The sequence below is a fragment of the Falco cherrug genome, chromosome 1 (genome assembly GCF_023634085.1).
Source record: "Falco cherrug isolate bFalChe1 chromosome 1, bFalChe1.pri, whole genome shotgun sequence".
NCBI classification, from domain to species: Eukaryota; Metazoa; Chordata; class Aves; order Falconiformes; family Falconidae; genus Falco; species Falco cherrug.
The window spans coordinates 48,606,433-48,627,013 of record NC_073697.1 but is presented as its reverse complement, the minus strand read 5'-3'; the positions used below and the strand labels follow the sequence as shown (position 1 = coordinate 48,627,013).

At 37.4% G+C, this 20,581-nt stretch overlaps 1 protein-coding gene across 7 annotated transcripts in view; it reads right to left on the bottom strand.

The window, feature by feature from the left end:
* The window catches only part of HTT (huntingtin), an 87,658-nt gene that overhangs the window by 49,209 nt on the left and 17,868 nt on the right, over window positions 1-20,581 (bottom strand). For 4 of the 7 annotated variants that reach the window (XM_055726227.1, XM_055726284.1, XM_055726339.1 and 1 more), the window contains 17 exons: window positions 17,958-18,038; window positions 17,155-17,519; window positions 15,220-15,343; window positions 14,811-14,929; window positions 13,767-13,878; window positions 12,134-12,274; window positions 11,286-11,444; window positions 11,081-11,178; window positions 9,399-9,538; window positions 8,499-8,562; window positions 8,031-8,131; window positions 6,423-6,569; window positions 5,240-5,360; window positions 4,964-5,040; window positions 1,715-1,866; window positions 1,096-1,298; window positions 121-247 (listed from right to left, as the gene is read on the bottom strand). In XM_055726227.1, the coding sequence (XP_055582202.1) occupies window positions 121-247; window positions 1,096-1,298; window positions 1,715-1,866; window positions 4,964-5,040; window positions 5,240-5,360; window positions 6,423-6,569; window positions 8,031-8,131; window positions 8,499-8,562; window positions 9,399-9,538; window positions 11,081-11,178; window positions 11,286-11,444; window positions 12,134-12,274; window positions 13,767-13,878; window positions 14,811-14,929; window positions 15,220-15,343; window positions 17,155-17,519; window positions 17,958-18,038 (2,331 nt within the window). The remainder of the gene's footprint in view (window positions 1-120; window positions 248-1,095; window positions 1,299-1,714; window positions 1,867-4,963; window positions 5,041-5,239; window positions 5,361-6,422; window positions 6,570-8,030; window positions 8,132-8,498; window positions 8,563-9,398; window positions 9,539-11,080; window positions 11,179-11,285; window positions 11,445-12,133; window positions 12,275-13,766; window positions 13,879-14,810; window positions 14,930-15,219; window positions 15,344-17,154; window positions 17,520-17,957; window positions 18,039-20,581) is intronic. The other 3 variants (XM_055726544.1, XM_055726480.1, XM_055726407.1) reach the window with 1 other exon arrangement.

Genomic DNA, 20,581 nt, shown 5'->3' with positions numbered 1-20,581 from the left:
CAGACTTTTGAACTAAAACTTCAGAAAACAAGTTATTCAGTTTTATTTCTTCTCTCTGTGCCATAACCATACTTACGAGGGGATGGTCAGTGGGAGGGTTAACTGGGTAAGCCTGCCTACCTGGACTCGTTTCACCACCCTTTTTAGGGCTCATTGGCACAGATGCCTGTTCGACAGACTCCCTCTCTTTCCCCTTCCTCCGAATTGGACTAAGAGAAGGCGGGTTTGTGAGAGAAGGTAACGCTGCCTAGAATTAAAAGAAGCTTTATTAATGTTGTATGCATAAGTAGCTTTCCTTCTACACAAATACAAGCATGTTCCTCTTTTGTTTAAACTCCCCTTTATTTAACTGTCAGTTAAATTAAAATGTTTCAGCTCTCAGGTTCAGGACGTGTCCTGGGTGAAAAGGAAGTGTAATATATTCCCTGCTTGCATTCTCAACTTCAGCATAAGCCAGTGAAATGGAATTAAGGCTCAATGACTAAAGTTTCTTTTGATTCCAATCAAAGGAGTGTCAAAAAACATTCTCAGGTTTTTTAAAATACGAAGAAATTACTCATCCTAGCAACACTGCTTTAGTAATTAAATCAGTCTCAAAACACAGATGCCTCAAAAAAGCCCGAAAACAAAACTCCAAACCTGAAAGTACCTCATATAAGCTATTTCACAAGTCAAAATATTTTGCAGCATATTCAAAAGATAGAATTATTTTTAGCCCCAAAAGGAGCTCAGTGCGTAACAGCCAGCCAACCAACCAACCCAAAAGTCAACAGATGTTTCCCAGAGTATGCAATCCAATACTCAATTTACTATACACACTCCTCACTGAATTAATGTTTCAAGTGAAGTCACCAGGAATAAAAGGTTCAAAATTTAAAGTTTTATTATAAACACTGCAGAACTAAAGAAAAACGTGCTGTGTGGAAGAACAATATGCATGTTCTTCTCATGCTACTTGCTTTCCTACCCATAGTGGAGTCATATTATCGAGGTATTCGATAGCTACCTGTATGCACTCTAAAATGCAAAGCCTTGAAGAGGTCTGCATCACAACAGTATTTAAGTCACAGTTAAACAGTTATTTTTAATACATACCTTTACTGCTGGGCCAGGCGCAACATCATCCATTACATGTGCACAAATATTAATGACCTTCAGCAGATGAGAAAAGAGCTGTTCCACTAAAGTGACAAGAGTTCGATCTGCCAGAGCCGGCCAGGGTTCCTCCTGCTTCGTAGCACCTTGGTTTGAATCTTCTTCAGCACTCCAGGGATTCTTTAAGCACCTGGGAGCACTTGCTGCATTAGGAAGTACATTATTTAAAGAAAAAGAAAGAAAAAAACTTGGAACCAAGTATCAGAAAATTTGAGAGGCATATATGGTTATCATCTCTATATGAACAGAAATTTATATGCAAAAAGAGAGTCTATATTTTAATAACCAGCAGTAGGGCCATAGTTTTAAACACTAATAAAATGCTAGTTCTTTGCACCCTGCCTGTACTAAGCATACTGCACATTCCCTTTAACAACTAGAGGAAATGTGCAACTTGGAGGCACATTTTTCAGACCTCCTGGGTGCTAGAAGCTCCTTCTTTACTTCTGCTCAATCTTGCAAGTATTTTGTTGTATGCAATCAGAACAGGGTGATACAGGCTTTCTGGTGCTAATGGTAGAAATATCAGGACAATCCTACTTTTCTTGTTTTGCCTTACCTGCAAGCAAGTTTCCAGTCAAAATCAAAGCATCCTGATGTGCAGAGAGGTCCAGTGGAAACCATGCTGATGAAAGGAGAGACAGCACCATGCCAGCCATTCCTATGGTGCAGCCCTTCTGAGCTTCATCTGAAGGACTTGGCTGGGAAACACTGGAAGTTTAATTTTGGAATGTCATGACTTTTTTTCCCCTCTTTTGGTAAGTTTAAAGTCTTAAAAAAAGCTAACAGTCAAGTAGGCTGCTAATCTAAAAAAAAAAGAAAATCAGTACTACAGAAATACACATTTAATACTGAAGTAGAACTTAAAAAAACCCAAATTTGCAGCAGAGACCTGACAATACTGTGTCTTCATGAAGAGCCATTACTTTTTCTTTTAATAGCAAATATGAAAGCTGCTAGTGACATCTACTGATAAACTGAAAAATTCTGTATTTAATTGCTAATCAGTATGGTCCTGAACTATCTCCAGTTAAGTCTTGTGCATATGTAAAGTAGGGATGGGAGACATAAGATGCATTGTAACAAGATACTGTTTTAAACTGACAAGAGTTTAAACAAACAACTGTAATCCACAAAACCATATAGATTTATGGGTGGACTCTATTCAAGATTGTAATTTAGTGCTGCATTCCACTCTTTACAGTAATTTTAAATCACATTTTCCCACACAACTTCAAAAAGAGCAGGCAGAGATCACCAAAAGATGTTTGTCAGAACACTATGTGAATCACACACGTAATTTCAAAGCTGTAAGATCTGCACAATACTAACAACTTTGAGGAAAAAGACTTTATACAACCTCCGAGTAGAAGGATTCTTTCAGGATATTCTTTAAATTAAAAAAATAGCCTTCTAATGTAGTCATTCTGGTCTAACACAACTAGAGCAATTTCAGAAAATGAAATTTACACCAAGTATAGCTATTATTTTGACAAAGCTACACAGGTAATTACAGCTCCTTTTTTTTTTTTTAAAAAAAAGGTATTTTCATATGCAAGTCCTGTTTACTTTACATACAGTTAATCCATGTTGAGTTGTACAGAGTCAGAATGTTCCAATAGCTTTTTAATCGTAAGAATGGTAATACTTAACACAGAAAAGAATTCTGGCAAAATTCTCATGTTATTATATTCTTATTACCCAAAATTACAGATGTTCATATTGCACACACACACAAAAAAAAATTACAGTACAAATTAGTATGAACACAGGCCAAAAATTTATGAAGAAGGAATTAGAGGAAAGGGCAAATGCTATGTTATTGCATCACTGATGAGACGAATATTAGATGCACCTTAAAACCAGCATTTTTTTTAAGCTGGATAGAGCAGAGAACACATCTTTGCAATTCTGCATTGATTTTATTTTTCAGCTAAGTACTGCTCATATCCTAACCTACTTTGTTAAAACCAGACGTATAGCTCAAAAGACATCTTTCAGAATGCACATGCAGAGCATGACACACTTATAGCCAGCAAGGGAAGAAACGGCGTGCCGATAAAAAAACCCCAACAAAACAGCTGGGGGAGGGCTATTTCCTCTGTTGTTGGGTTTCTGGATTTTGCTTTGTTTTTTAAACATGATAAAATCTTGCAAAAGGTTTTCAGGATACCTGAAGAGTAAACTAAGATTAGAGACACAACAACAGATGACAGAAGGCCTTGGGGGGAGTGCAGATCTGCTTGAGGGCAAGAGGCTCTGCGGAGGGCTCTGGACAGGCTGGACTGACAGGCCAAGGTCAACTGTATGAAGTTCAACAAGGCTCAGTGCTGGGTTCTGCACTGGGGTCACACCAGCCCCACACAGCGCTACAGGCTGGGGGCAGAGTGGCTGGAAAGTTGCCTGGTGGAAAGGGACCTGGGGGTGCTGGTCAACAGCCAGCTGAACATGAGCCAGCAGCGTGCCCAGGTGGCCAAGAAGGCCGACAGCGTCCTGGCTTGTGTCAGAAACTGTGTGTCCAGCAGGACCAGGGCAGTGACCGTCCACCTGCACTGGGCACTGGTGAGGCCGCACTTGGAATCCTGGGCTCAGTTTTGGGCCCCTCATTACAACAAAGACATTGACATGCTGGAGCATGTCCAGAGATGGGCAACACAGCTGGTGAAAGTTTAGATAAAGAACAAGTCCTGTGAGGAGCAGCTGGGGGAACTGGGGTTGTTTAGCCTGGAGAGGAGAAGGCTCAGGGGGGACCTTATCCCTCTCTACAGCTACCTGAAAGGAGGTTGTAGGCAGGTGGGTATTGGTCTCTTGTCCCAGATAACAAGCAACAGGACAAGAGGAAATGGCCTCCAGCTGCAGCAGGGGAGGTTTAGATTGGATATTAGGAAACATTTCTTCACTCAAAGGGTTATCAAGCAACAGGCTGCCCAGGGAAGTGGTTGAGTTACCATCCCCAGAAGCATTCAAAAAACACACAGATGTGGTGCTTGGGGACATGGTTTAGTGCTGAACTTGGCAGTCCTTGGTTAACAGTCAGACTTGATGATCTTAAGGGTCTTTTCCATACTAAATTATTCTATGATAGCAATGAAGAAAATAAACACAAATTATGTTAAATCTATTTAAAAACAGCTCCACACACACACATCGTCAATAGCTAGTCTTACAGCTCATGTGGCAGAGCCCACTGTTAATCAGAGGCAAGATCAAAGCTTTGGAGTTGCCAACTACACATCTACATTCTGAAGAAACTTTTCAGAACTAGGTACTTTGTGGCTATCAAATATACCTACATAACACTTAAGTATTATAGGTATCATTTGCTGTTCCCATTCAGTGTGCCAAATGAGAACAATTTAAATGCATCTGACACTTCTACGGTTATAAAATCAATTATGACCCAGCTTCCTTTACCTACTGTTTTTCAACAGAAACATGAGATCAAAGTGAAAATGACAATTTTCTGATTTGTACAAGACACAATGTCCTGAAGATTAACATTCCTCCAAAAGCATGGAAAATTTTCTCCTATTACTCATTTTGATAGATGCTAACCATATGTGTTCTTCTATTACAGCAGCTGCAGCCAATCCCGGTGATACACACTGTGGCTCCAGAGATCGCAAAAAGCTGACCCTTGATATCACAACAGCCTGATATTACACTCTTCTGTATGAAGTTCTTAAATAACTGCTAAGGTAAGCTTAACAGCTTATCTCCAAACCAGGACTTCCAAGACCTAAGTAAGGGTACTTCCATCTTACAAACATGACTTTTAGAAGCTTGAGTAACAGACAAGGGAACATACCCACAATGCCATCCCACGCTCCAGGTGCAGACTGGAAATGTTGTGGAGAGAAGACACAAAGCTTCACAGCAGCCAAACTGAAAAGATAACACCAAGAACTGAATCAGTTTCATCACTGAAAGATAAAGCTAAGTATCTTAAGAGTGAGAAGTAAATATATTACTATTGCCATTGCAACAGTATCAAAGCTGCAGATGCAAACATAGCCAGGAAAGAATTAAAAGTAAAGCAAGCAAGCGAAGAGAGTCAGCCACTATAGAAACTAAGAAAACTCACCGTAAGTGCTCTTGTAGTGGATATTGTCAAGGCATGGGAAATTGCTGCAACAACCCTTGAGAGATTGTTTTCCATAGTGACATCTGTTGGACTTTGCAGCATACTGTAACCTCTGTATGTTCTGAAATGGAAATATTTATACCACTAAAACATGTACTTAAAAAAGAAACACCCCAATCAAAAATAATCACGGCTTCAATTACTATTACATATTTTATAGACCACAAAATACAAAACCTGAGAACACTCTCAATACCACCTTATTATATTTCTGCTTCTGTACTAGCAAATGCAATTTAGGTTATAAATCAAACCTCCTTGTTAGCAAGCAGAAACTGTAGTCCAACTCTCAATATCTAAACTAGGTGCTCTAGAAATCACCACCAATTTAACATTAGTATATGCTTTTGCTCAAATCCATCTTACATTTTTGCATGTTCACAAACTGTATTACTGCTGTAGAAAAACAGCTATTTGGTATCTGAAATAACAGTGTCCACAAAATACTGTTGTTTCCATACTACAGTATATAAATCTGAGTGACACAATTAAGATCATGTATGGAAAAATATATCATTAAAGACTTGTATGACTTTTGCATGACAAATTGATAGAAGCAAAGAGCGCCTATAAATATATACAACTCATACGGTCTTTATGACTAGGTATCTAAACAGTAGAGTTTAGGAAAGCATACTTGGCACCAAAAATACAGCAACAAAGTCACACTATCAAAATTAGAATTTATTTTTAAATTATTGAGGCAGTACAGACTTCTGCAACCACAACCATTAAAGAGGAATGAAGAGTTTTAAGTCCGGATCAACATACCTGAATAACAATAATGTATACATACAATTAACTTGCAAAGCTGCACTTGTGTAATTTAATGGACAAAAAGGATGACCTTAGGATAAAAAGAAGATAAGTTGATCACAGAACAATGATTCCCTATGATCAACATGGGAACACATCACTAGAAACTCAGACACCAGTTTATTCTTTAAACACCAGCCTGTTTCTGTGACCCTAAAACTACCACAGATGCTCCTACAGACTGAAGAAGAATTCACAAGCACATGAATTTGTTTATCATCTGCAGGATTTAACTATGATTCTAGTCATTACAAACTGAAATTTGGGTCCATGTTCCTTTTAAAGCAAGACAAGACACATAACATACCTGGTGATAGTGCTCACCGCAAAGTGAGATGGAGGCTGTGTTTCATGCATTAGTAGTTTCAGGTAGACACTGCTTTGGTCTCTTGCTACTGCCACAACTGGATCAGCTTGTCCTTGATCACAGTTATAAAACAGCTTTGGAACAAGCCTTAACAATAATTGTCAAAAAAGAAAAGTATTATTCAGAAAGTATTTATTATACAATTTAAAGTAAATTTAAAATACATTTAATATACAGTTCAGAAAGCTGCATACGCTAATTACGCATACCAAGTTGTGAATTAAAGCTGTTACTAAAACTCATGTTGTTAAGCTGAATTCATCCTTATAGAACTACTCTTCATTATAATCAAAGAGCTCAAATCAGGACAAAGGAACTGCTCTGGACATGGTAGTTAAAGCCAAACAAAGATATCTCTTATAAAGATTCCTACCTGGATACACTATAACAATCACTTCACTACAGTACTTATCTCTCAGCATTGCCCTACCTCCCCAGATATTTTTGCCATGGAGATCTGTGTCCACTGAAAACTAATTTCTACCCAAAACCCCCAATTTTTCACCATCTAATTTCTATGCAGCAAAACTTAAAACATACAATAGGATCCAGTCTTCATGAGCAACATTTTCAACTTAAACAACAGTGAAAAACTATATAGTACCCGTTTTTTGTAATTTCACTGACAGTACTTCAAGGAACACCCATACTGGATATTTCAAGGGGCTTCTGCAAGCTTGTAGCAGCTTTCTTGGGCAGTGAAGCATTTTCCAACCTTAACAACCTTAACACTTACCATTCAGGTAACAAAATAACTCCATTTCAAAATCAAGTCCCTGAATAAAAGTAACAAATTCTCACTATGATGCAACCGTAAATTTTTCTGCTGAGCTGTTTCTGCAATACAAAAACTTTCAAGCGGCAGAATTTTTAGAATTTTATTGTCCTTTATTTGTTATTAGGAATGGACAGTAATGAACAGTCTGAAGAAACTAAGAAACAGACTCTTCTGACTGTAAAATATTCCAGGAATTCTGTATTACATGGATCCAACTTTTTAAAATATAAAACTTAAGTCCTTGAATTCTAACAAACAAACTACCAGTAATCCTTACTGTTTGGTGCGTTTATCTGGACAGTAACTACAATAGGTTACAGCAAACAGCTGCTTTTTAAACAAGATTAGCTACTTTACTATAATCAGTGAGCATGCAAGTTTTAAGATGCACTACTCCTAACCATTTGGAATCTACAACGTTTGTGAGTTAGGACAACTTCTTAGAACCATAACATTTTAAGTCCTCCAACTGCTGTCAGGATACCAAACAAATCACTTCAGCATGCGGGAAAACATAACTTCTGAAGCTGAAAGTGATCCTTGGAATGCAATGCAGTTAAATTTATTGTTACGCTACTAAAAAACAAAGCACAATTGCCTGATGATTAAAAATTATGCATGTTCCACATACTATAAAGCTGCATTTGTCTCCCATTTACACAAAAATATAGAAAAAGCACTAAGGAATTATTTTAGTTATAGGTACACGGTAACATGCAAGTATCTTTCTACACCATTTTTAAATAAAGAAAAGCAACCCCCATATATACCTCATTAATGAAGCTGCAGCTACATGTCTCACTCTTGGATCTTCATCTCCAAGCAGACATATTACAACATTATTAAGTACTCTCTCCTGAAGTTTTAGTAGCTATAAAGTAAGTTAGCATAGTAAAGTTCATTGAACATTTGACCAGATTGTTAAAAGATAGTTAACAAGTGAGATTCTGTCACAGAAGTCTGTAAGACCATCTTTACCTTTAAATACGTAAGTGCCAACATTTTTTAAAGTTTTAAAAAAACCAAAACACAACCACCACCACCCAGAGAACACCAAGATACTGGAATCTTAGTAGTAAAGTATCTTTCCAGTCATAATAAATCTCGAACGTGACCCTATTTATACAAAACATACTTAAAACAACTATCAGTGTTGACAGAATTTAAACACAAAGTGCTGAAATTGCACTGGTACCTTAATCCAGAAACACAATATACAGATTGAATAATTTACTTACACCAGTATAATGATGAACACCTCTGTGCAAGCTCTCAGTTTTTCCTTCCAAGAAGCTGACTAGCCTATGGTAAAATAGAATTTAGAGTACATTAGTTAACATTAAATGTTATTTCTCATCCCTTCAGTTCTCTGAAGGTTCTTTTTGTTTATTTTTTAAGCACACCCCTGCAGAGAAAATGTAAGTAGTACGCACTTTTTGTTACCTTTAGAAAAGGTATGCTATTTGCTAAACTACTATCTGGCTAGTGTAACTGAAGAACTACTTTTCTTTAGTTAAAAAACATGATTTACAGATAGTGACTGCAATTTTTTTTCCCCATGCAAAGAAGAAAAATCAGACTGTTTTGAAAAGATGGTAATACACTCCAAATATCACTATTCAGAAAGAGTCCAATTTTGTATGACTAAGGATAACCTGAAAAATTTTCATAGAAACATTTTTTGTCTTTCACCTTGGAAGAACCTGTAGAGAATGAGGTAATGCAAGAAAAGTAAGTAAAGTCATATTCATTTCAATGTAAGAGAAACAGAGCAACAGAAGACAACTGACAGTAATGGAGAACAAGGGATTTTTCTTTACGAACACACAAAATGACATGAAATCCAAGTTAGTTTCACAGATTATATGGTCTGTCTCTGACCACAGATTTACAGAAGACCTGTAAAACAGACCACTGAACCAGAAACTCCTATACGGTGTTACTATGATTGGGCTTGGTGACAAAGTCCACAGTAACTTGACAAAGGAATGTATACATTCCTTACAGGAATGATTGGTCTGAATTTCTTTTACGAAACTTGTTAACGTTTCAGAAGGAATTGCTCCGTTATGGTTCCAGTTTCCCATACACAGCATCTTTGCACTGCAGCTGCAACACCCACGGAAAACCACACTTACCGAAAATCTACCTCTGCAAGTGTTTCCAGAAGTTCTGTCCTTACTAGCCAATATGAGCTATTCTTCAGCGTAAGGAGGTCAACAATTAATTGTAAACCTAGTTCACTGTAACTGCTACTACATAAGCTCATGATGCAATGCTGAGGAGAAAAAAAAACAACCAACACTTTCAGTTATATTACAGAAGAGGTTCTCTGAATAAAATTTTATTCAGTGATCATGAAAATCTTTTTTATTTAGACTACTGAAACAGATTATCGCTTAAGAGCTAACAGAAAACACCACAGCTAGGTACTTCGCAAAGCTAGGACACTAGCTCCATATGAACTACTTAAACCTACTGCTGAATTTAAACTCTGGAGAGGAACACATGCCTCAAAGACCAAAGGACAAACCTCCAAACAGTAAGGTCTAAAACTCCCAGGGCCTGGAACACCACAAGCACTATATTCTTATCTGTTCAGAAACAGACTCTCCAAATTTCCACAGGGTATCCTACCCTAATTACCAGGGTAGACACCTGGTTCTGACTTCCAGAGTTTTTCATCAAGTCATACTTCCTCATTTTAATGACTGTTCAACTATACGCACAACGTGTGATCATTGGAAAAAGTTACAGAAGTCCATGATTCTGTGTCTTATTTAACTACATGACAATGTATGGGGATTAACAGCCAAAAATGCTTTAGAACATTTCTGCCAAAAGGTATGAAGTCAGGCTACATTATATACTGAGAGAAAGAAAAAGTCAAAATTGATGAGTATAAGTTGCCTGAACTGAACTTCTAGTGAAGTTTTCTAAAAAGCCACAATCATAAATGTAATCACACATGAAACCACTATATACAAACAATAATATAACTGAACAGAAGGTTAAAAAGCTAGCACCATTTAGTTAACTGGATTTCCTTCCCTCAGCTGCACCACAGACCCTGTCCTCTTAGCACATGAAATCACACTTTCCATACATCACCCATCTGCCTTTTACCAAAAGCTATGCTTTGCCTCACTGACCTGCAAGTCGTAACACAGCCATCTACCCTGTGCCTTTCCCTGATGACTTAATTTCCCTTTGCAACTTGTCCTTGCTGTTCTACTTTTTTGGAAGATCCCTCAAGGAAAAGCTCACTCCTTTACACACTCCACAGATTTTATTACAGACCTAAAATCCACACACTCCAAGTTCCACTCAATTCAGCTATCATATCTATTTTAACAATCGCCTGATGGATCTTTTACCCAATTTGAAACACTTTCTTTCCTGAAACTTTCCTCACTTTTAATTATCACTATTTTACTTGTCATTTCTCACATTTATTTTTTGCTCTCCGAAAGGCTACAACCAGGTGTTACATGTTCACACTTCCCTGTTGAGGCCAGATAACTTTTCTATCCAACACATCATCCTACTGTTGGTTAATATTACAGCTTATACCAGTACATTTATGGCTAGAAATATCATGAATAGATTATACTGCTACATGATCTCACCAAAATAATTATTTTCCAGCTGTTTGTTCCTCCATTTCTGTGCCTGAATCCATGTTTTCTACAACAAAGTTCTTGGAGGAAGAAGCCATTTTTTTCTCCATGTTTCTACACCTAAGCGTAGCAGGATCCTAGTCAACAAATAACACCCCTGTAATCTGTGGTGATGCAAATAAATTACTACTTCTGCTTACCCTCACAGCTGTACAACCCAGTTTACATGTAACAGAAGACTCATCTTTCAGTGTTTTCTGTAACAGAGGTATGCAGTCTACCAAGGAAAAGAGATTTCCTAACAAAAAAAGAATTCAGAACAATGAAACAAATAAAAATTTTGGTTACATTAGACAATAAAAAAAGAAAAAATAAAAAAAAGACTCCCTTAAAACCAATTGTTACCTGTTGAGTTTCTGACATTTGTTAGCCATTTTTCCACATCAAAACGGGATTTAATTAGAATGGAGTTCACAATTGTTCCACACAGAATGGCAGTAGCTCCTCTGATCTGGGGATCTCCATGGTCAATGTAGTTCAGAATATCTGATACATACTGCTCCTCTAAGAAAATAAGTTATAACTACTTTATTTTAAAAATACTAGTCTTAGACTTAAGTGATCTCTCAATGTTTCATGGAGGTATCAATTATTGCACAATCAATGCCAGCATATTCATAATACACCTGCCTTAGTTTCACCTTTCAGAGAGCCCTTGCATGTAATCTACAGGCCATTCACACCATTCAGATCAATTATCACATATAAAAACACTTTGATTTATTTCAGTTGTACACAAAATACTCTGGGGAAATGTAAAAAGAGTTTTGGTCAGCACTCCACCTTTGCCACTACCAGTATCAAACCAGCTGAATATTCCAGGTCCCAGCTAATTGTATTGTAGCATTCATAAAAGTGAACCTAATGGCTTAGAAACCACCTGTAAAATGGCCTGAAACAAATTACAATAAACCATTTGTCAGAATGATTTATTGTACGAAGCTGTACAAGCTTCTTTTTTGTTTATGGTTTACTGTCAGAAGCTATACAAGCTTGTCCACTGGACCCTTACTGTAATTACAAAAAATGTGTATCACCATGTGTGGTACTAATGCAGACAGCATGGTCATTCCAATTGGTGCAATATTCGTTTACAAATACTAAACTGGATTTAGTTTTCTGTACAGATGCTGCCTCACTTATTTGAAAACCCAAACATACTATTAAAACTGCATATGTGAACTGCAACATACCATACTCTTCTCCCATTGCTTCAAGGGGTGTTTTATACAGTTTGCTGAAGAAAGACTCCGGGTGAAGTGCAACGGCTGCTCCAACACAACTTACTGCCAGGGCTTTTACACTGACTCTCACATCTCTATCAGGAACTAAAGCTGGGGAGAAATAAAAAGAAAAAAGAAGGGGGGGGAGGATATTTAAAGCTTCTGAATTGTTTTTAAAGTTAATTAATAACTCTTTAGGATATAAACAGCTTAGCTTGGACAAAAAATATGAAGGTAGAGCAAGTAGTTCCAGTTTAATCCAAAGCAGCAATTACATACAGGGGTTTTTGGCTTTCTTTTTTGAAAAAAACCACCCCACCACTCCCCAAAAAAACCAAACCCAAACAAACCCCAAACAAGCCAAAAAAATCCCCAAACAAACCCAAACAAAAAACCCTAATAATGCCAAATACTTCCATCTCCTTCCTTCTTTGCCGAGAATACAGGTACTGCACTGTCTTTCCAAGAACACAACATTACCAGAGCACATGAACAAGTAACAGTTTAGAAAAGGGAAAAAGAACAAGCTTCTTAAATGATCACTTCAGTCATATACAATGACACACACACACACATGCCTGTGACACAGACTTCCCAGTAGAAAAAAAAAACGGAAGCAGCAGCATATGCTGTAAAAGCTTTCTGAAAATCCCTAATTACTTTTATTACTATGCTGAAAGAGTACGTAATTCCTCCTTTGAGCCCCAACAGCCTCCTCTAACAATCACTTACTGTCAAAAGCTTCTCTTTGACTTACACACATGAAAAATGGCCACACTAACTTATGTAAATGCTGTAAAATGTTAGAAGTAGACAAAAAAATTCAACTTGAGTTTTCAGCTTGATCTAAAGTTTTCAAAGACCCATTCTTGGCTTTAATACAGCTGAATTGTTTAAAATATGAAGTTACATTTCCCAAAAACAAATGGGTACAACAGCACTTCCTCTACCTGAAGTACATTCAAAAAAATTAATACAGAATTCAAACACAACAGTTATAAAACTAAAAAAGATACTTTTAAACTTTTTTTAATTAAAACAAATCAGGCATTGTAAACACAACAAATTGTAAAAATATTAAGAGAAGTACTTAAAAGAGCTATATTCTTCTGAACTTTGTTTTTAGGAGTTTCCACAGAATGAACTGCAACTCAGAAAACTGTCTCCTTGCTGAGGCATTGACACTTTCATAGTGGAAAAACTGGGCACCTAACGCTGATAAAAAGAAGCACTGATAGCAGGTTGTCTTCACAGCTTCATACCATCTATAAACCATCAGGACCCCAGAGGCTAAGTCTCATAAGAAGTTACAAAGTGTTAATGTAATTAAGCATTTGATTTATGGTTTAAGTTACTGTAATACATCTTTAGATGCCCAATGGTTCAAAATGGGATTAATTGTAAAATGGCATAAATTTTAAAGTATTTTTAGGTTCTCCTGTACTCTGGTGTGATCATTTGAATCAGGACTGTCACAGAAAAACCTCACCCCAAAATGCTCAATAATGTGAGATTAAAAACCACAGAGTAAACTGATGCTATTTCCAACTTTGTATGTTAAGAGACATAATGAACCAATAATGAGCCTTCAAAAGAAACTTACCTCCCTTCTCCCCAGTAAGTAGAAAAGAGGCTGACAGAAGTCTAACACAGTGCACTAAAGGAGCAGAATTTCCGTCTGTATAGTGACCTATGTCTCCCTTTACCCTGGAGGGCTATTGAAGACAAATCACAATTTTTATATAGACAAAAATTAATCTTTGGTTTAAATAAAACATTAAGCACAACACAATTTAGAAATACTGCATATCCCCAAACGTAAAAATGTTGTAATACAAAGCCTGTTTAATACATATTCCAAACAAAGGCCTTAAAACACAATGCTTTTGGAAAGTTCATACCCAGTATCAGAACTGGTTTCATTTTATCACAGAAACAACAATCATTTTGTAGTTTTTCTGAGTTACCTAGACTTGCTCTTTGCATCTGAGGGAGTTTGATAAACTGTCCTCTGGTGACAAAAAATAACCTTGGGAAACTTTGTGTGAGAAGGAATGAATTCCGAAGAAGGCCGACAACCTTCTGTAGTTCCACATTTAGAGTTCCCAGGAGCCCAAGCTGATCTAACTGCCTGCCACAAACTAAACTCTTTTTGCCCCAGCTCAGAACAAGGTCCAAAGCTGAAGTCAACAAATCTAAGAGGAAACCAGTAACCTGTGGTTAGAATGGCATTAGCCTCTCTGCAGAACGAAATGCTCAAAGAATAAGGCGTAACAACTTCTGAGGAGATCCTGAAATTAACTGCTTCCCAGTTAGTGAACTACTAACACAGTACCCAGCACAAAGATATTTTGGGTAATAATGTATCAGTGTACCTTACTAATGCACAAATGGTCTGCATTCTCAGCAGTGTGTGTTCTGTTACGGTTTTGTTGGTGATTACACCCACGAGATCAACACTTGTGTATTCATTCACCTTACGTTAAATGAAATTCAAGCTATAACTCAGATTTACTTTTCAACCTTAGTTATTTTGACCTATAATGAAGTACACCACATACACAGGCTACCCACATTTACCACTAATTTACATGATCATAACTGTAATTTTTTTTTAAACTTCCAGATCACTGCAACTACTACTTACCTGACTTTCGTGATCACCAGGATCTGCTGCATCTTCTTTTGATGTAAACCTATCTACGCTGCTATCAGAAGGCTGCCTACTATGGCTGATGGTTTTCAACAGGTGAGGTTGTTGAAGAGCTTTAGAAAAAGGCAATTCATGAAATATCATTTCAGATGCAAATTAAAAACACTTGAACTTAATTATACAAACGTGAAAAACAAATTAGCAGTGATCAAAACAAGTGATTCATTAGAAGTGTTGAAATATAGTCCTTAATTTCCATTTCAATCTAGTTACTTGTTTTTCATATCCATAATCTGAGTCTTCAGTCCCTTGAAGTTAGACAGCCGATGCACCTGTAACATCTGCCTTAAAGGTGCCACCAATTCTGTGCCTGTCCTCCCCCCAAACCCATTTATCAACATACCAATAGAAGAATTTCTGAAAGACTCTGATGAATCATCTTGGAGAATATTTGCAGCCTCATCTTCCTCATCCTGCAGCTGCCCAATCTGCATTCCAGAATACTGTCCTTCGGCACCCTCCAAAACCTACACAGTGCAAGGACAGAACTTAAAATAGCTTAACACACAGTATTAAATCTTAAACATGCAGTGTTAGTAACCTTGAAATAACTTGAAAGCAAAGATGAGCCTGATAAATATTAGCATACAGCTGCGTGCAGGCCCCAAAGCAGCTCCCCTCCTCCTCCAGCATCTGGGCTAGTAGAGACCATAGTTATATCTGACAGTCTACCTCCTGAGCCGGGAACTCAGTTATTAACAGTAAGAAAGTCAAACACTTAGTGTATTGCCTCCCCCTGCAGCTCTCCTTGCCCCGTTACCCCAAACACAACTGTCCCTCTGTCTCAGCAGTTACAAATCACAACCAACACCTCTACTGTCACAAACTGCACTTGTCCTTGCTGTCAGACTCTCCCCATAACCTCGCTTGTCCTGGATATGTAAAGTCAAACTGAGAACACACTGTGCAGGACAAAAAAGGACAAGTAAGTTTAAACCTTTTAATTCCTCCATTCTAAACCAGAGACTACTAAAATGGATGCTTCTAGAAGAGAGTTAGGCTCTTGGTACCAATGCAATATATAGGCGGTACGTATATGGAAACATATCTACACAAGACAAAAATTAATAATGACAATAAAAGACAGTAAAAACATTTCATTGTAAGTTTATCAGAATACAAGATACTTCTTCAGTTACTCCCTGACTTTATAAGTGCCTGGAAATTGTGTGTGTGGGTAAATGGGACAACCACTTAGTCTGTCAATTCCCAAAAAAGTATTTTACTTGTACTTACTGCTTGTAAGCAGTATGCAAACTGACATATGCAACAGTCTGACAAGAATTTGTAATAAATGCACCTTGTCAATAAATGCCTGCTCGCTTTGGCCTCTGCTCTGCCCATATTTAATTCAGAGACAGAGCATTTACTGCTATTTCTTTAGTTCTGGAATCCTCACATTTGCAGCAGTATTTGCTTTTCATTTCATAATCGTAAATTTACCATTTTTTTGTAATGGTAGGAGACTACTACTCTTCCAAAATTACTACCAGCAAACTTAAGTCAAAAGTTTGATAACGTTTGAAAAAAAAAAAGAACTTAAGAAACTCTAAGTTTCCCCCTTTTCGTATTTTCTGCTCTTGCTCACAGTAATTGTATTTTCACTGTTTTTATTACAACCTCACAAATACCTAAGACAAATTTCTTACAATAGCTACATTTATGCACATTTCAGGTGTTTATTAGAAATCTAACTGCTACATTAGTAAGTCATGCAGCATTTGCTCAGTATAGGAGAAATCCTTAGATGGAATAAAAAGGAAAAAAAAAAAAAAAAAAGGAGTTGTGTTGCCAAGTGAAAAAGCACAGGCAGAAGACAATGTGAAGCATTAGGTTCCAAAAGTATTCCTGTATCATTCCAAACAGACTGTTCACCCTTTAACACTTCCATTAGTCCTCCTGCACCAAAACAATGATTAATATATCTATATAAAATGAAGTATATGCTACTAAGAGGATATACTTAGGTCAAGCCTTTGATATTGATATTCTTCCAGTAAGTGACAACCTGTTAATGCCTTCATATGACCTACCCAGTGAACACACTGATTACAGGTTTGTAGCTTTTAATTACTGCTGAAGTGAAAGTGTTAAAAGGAGGTCAAGCTCTCCAATAGCGGTGCGACCTGCTGACCTTTCCATTGTTACTAGCTGAGGATGGAAAAGTAGAAGACGAGTAAGTAGATGACTCCAAGTCTGGGCCCTCCATGGAAGAGCTCTGAGATATGTCGGGCCCCTCAGTAGAAGGGGATCCCCCCTCTGCCCGTTGCACACTTACAATTTCAGAACTGTCTGAAGGGGTTACAGCGGAGTCTGGACCTTCTGTAGTAGTCTGAGAGCTATCACTAACTGGTGAGGAAGCCTGTGTTCCATCATTCAAGTCCATAGTGGGATCTGAGTGGACAGCACTGATCTGGCTGGAGCTTCGACTAAGCACGTCATCTTCTTCCCCTTCAGTAGCTGTACTTGTCAAATCACAGCTCGTCAGGTCAACAGAGTCTGACTGCAAAGTATGTTGAGAACGTGGCTGCTCAGTAATGATATCGTGTCCGGTAGGATCAGCAGCTGAACTCCCTACTGACCCAGCTGTTGACACACCTGATGAAGAAGCTAGTTCACTGGTTATTTCACCCTTCATAGAAGCTGCAAAACACAGACATTTATGAGTCAATCAAAAGTTTAAACTTGTGTTTCGCTCTTGATATGGACACCACATACTAAGCCACATATTAAACTAGGCTAAGGAAAGTGCATAACTAAACAGTTGAACTACAGGTAGAGAAACAAGCATCTGTAAGACGCCATTCCATCAATACCAGTACCATCAATACCATCAATGTCATACTGATGACAGTCTATCCATTAAAAAAAACAACCCACAGCCAATTTCATTAGGTAAACATAAGTTTTATACCCAGGGGTATTTATGGTTTCAGCTTTTTAGAGCGTCTTTTGAGCGCCCATCCACTTCCTAGTCACCATAACACATCACATTTATATTTTACATAGAGCAATAAAAGAAGGGCTCTGTAATGTATAGCAACACAGGTTGACTGCACTGCTAAATGGAAAGTCAGCTACCTGCAAACGACGCAGCACTGACATCTGACCGGGTTTCAGGATCATCCTCCAAACCTTCTTCTTCACCAAGAAGTATTTTACCTGAGAAGTGATATAAGAAAAACCTTTAGTTTTCCAAAATTATAGTCAACTTGAAATGCTGACCAGTTAAAGTCAGTTAGATGTAAAATTATTTTTAAAAAGTTTATCCAAATAATTTTTCAAAGCTATGACAGGAAACGGATGGAAAAGAGAAAGGAATGAAGAAAGTGAATATCCAGTCCTTCACTATCTGACCCGGAACGAAAGAGAGCAGTGACAAGGAAACACACAGTTAACCAATTCTATTTAACAGTACAGCCATTCAGGAAACTACCTATGACCTTACTCATTCCAGTTTATTTTTGTGGACTATGATTAAGATCCCACTAATTTCATCAAGGAGGTCCCTGTTACTAAGGACTGGATACCTGGCATCTGGATGTCTGCCCTCAACTCAGAAGGACATTAAAGCACCACAAATAAGACAGTAAATCATCTCTTCCTCCTTAAGGCTATGAAAATTATCAAAGGCTACTTGCAATTTGAGGCTTGGAACTCCAATGATAACAGAATGGAAAATGCCTAGGGGGAAAAGCAGCACATCCTAGAAGCACAAGACAACATAAGCGGGACAGGGTGATGAACCATGCACAACGGCCATTAAGATCCAGGGACTAAGACAAAAATCTTCAGAGAGGTTTTTGCTATAGGAAAAATGAGAAACACTTAGTAACCCAACACAATCATCCCAGAGCTCTCTTACGCACTGAGTAGTATCTATTTAAAATAGAGGCAGTGGAAAGAGAAAGATAAATGCAGACAGACACTGCCTGGGAGCCAACCAGGGACTGAAAAGTCTGTAAATGGGACAGGACACAGAGTGCAGAGGGAGCTCCTGTGAGCCCGTATTTCTGGATCTCACAAGTTGCTTGCTGAGACAGAGGGATTCATAACTGCTTTGAGATAAGCCTATTCTGCCATTCAGAATCAGCTTCACTGTTAATCTGAGATTCATCATACAAGACACCAATGTTTTGATAACCCTAGGTGAATTATTTTGCCTTTAATTTACTGGGGGGTAAAAAAACACTATCAGACTTTTGTATTAACTTCTCTAACACAACTGCTTTCATAATAGCAGTAACACTGTAGAATTGTCTTCCTCAAAAAAGTATGTTTTATATTATTCAAACCTGTAAGGCAGAAAAGTAACCATGATCTTTCCATGTATATTCTATGTAAAATAACAGTAATTAATTGAGAACTACAAAGTTTCTACAAAAGTATGAGTAAAATCTTGCTAAGAGTTCTCAGCAAAAAGCATGAAAACCAGTATATTCTCTATTCTTTCCCACATTTACATCCATTTCACTGAAACAAACCAGGATATTCTTCTGCTTTCCACAGCTGATCACCTTTAAAAGTGAAAGAGGAAGGACACTGAAAAACATTTATCAGGCATATTAGTCTTTGTATGTTTAAATGAGTATGTAACGCAAGCTGCAGGATAATTTTCCACTACTTGGAAAAAAACAAAAAAATCAGTTAAGATGCCGACACAGGCCTTCATTTCAAAACGAGTTTTCAGTCTTTTTTGCAAATAATAATAAATATCTTTTGCAAATAATTTTGTGAAGCTGAAACATCAAAAACCAACATAGGCCAGCTGCTCAAAACTGAGGGCAGTCTGAAACAGTAAGGCTGAAAAGACATGGAATATCCGAGTTCATATGTTAGGGTCACAGATTTCTGCAGATCTGCTTCACTTTACACTCCTACATGCAAAGGAGTATTACAGCTAGACAAGTTTCACCCCTGGCTGACAGCAGAAGGCTACTACTTTGTATGGTAGTAGACTGCAAAACAACTTCAAGTAGGAACTGGGAACAGGCCTGATTTTTCCTGCCTTTCTACAATGCAGAGCAGCAAAAAATGAATAATCCACAATCTGAAATTAAACCTGTACAAAGCAAAAAATCATGAACAAATTCCTTAAAATTTTTTTATGACATTGTTTTAGACCACAAAATCTTCATGCCATCATCTTGAAAAAGGATAAAAGCTGATGACTCACACATCTTCCCACTGAGTAAAGGAAAAGTTACTGTTTTAAAAGTACTTTAATTGGATTTACACTATTATTAAAACTACAAAGTTACACTGAAGACTACTAGCGATTCTAATTACCAAAGTAATCATTTACCATTTTTCATTTTAAAGTGTTATGCATTGTTATTCTGATTTTGCATTCCGTGTCACCTTTGGATGCTGCAGTAATACCTACTTTCAGAACACTCTTTCACTCTACTATTTCTAAACTAGAAATTATCACTATATCCACAAGTACTATTTCATTCAGTTCTAACCACAATTTCATATTTAGTTAATATTCTTAAAGTATATCAGTACATTCAGCATCATGAGATTCCTTGTACACAAAGACAGGAGGCTATATCTGGAAAAAGTGTGAGTTGCTATAATGGTCCTTAAATATTGTATGATCTTATTTAGTCTTAAAATGTTTTCTTTCAAGTTTCTCTTTTCAGTACTGCGCATCTCTCTGCTTACTATGCTTGCACTGACTGCACTTCACTCTTACACAG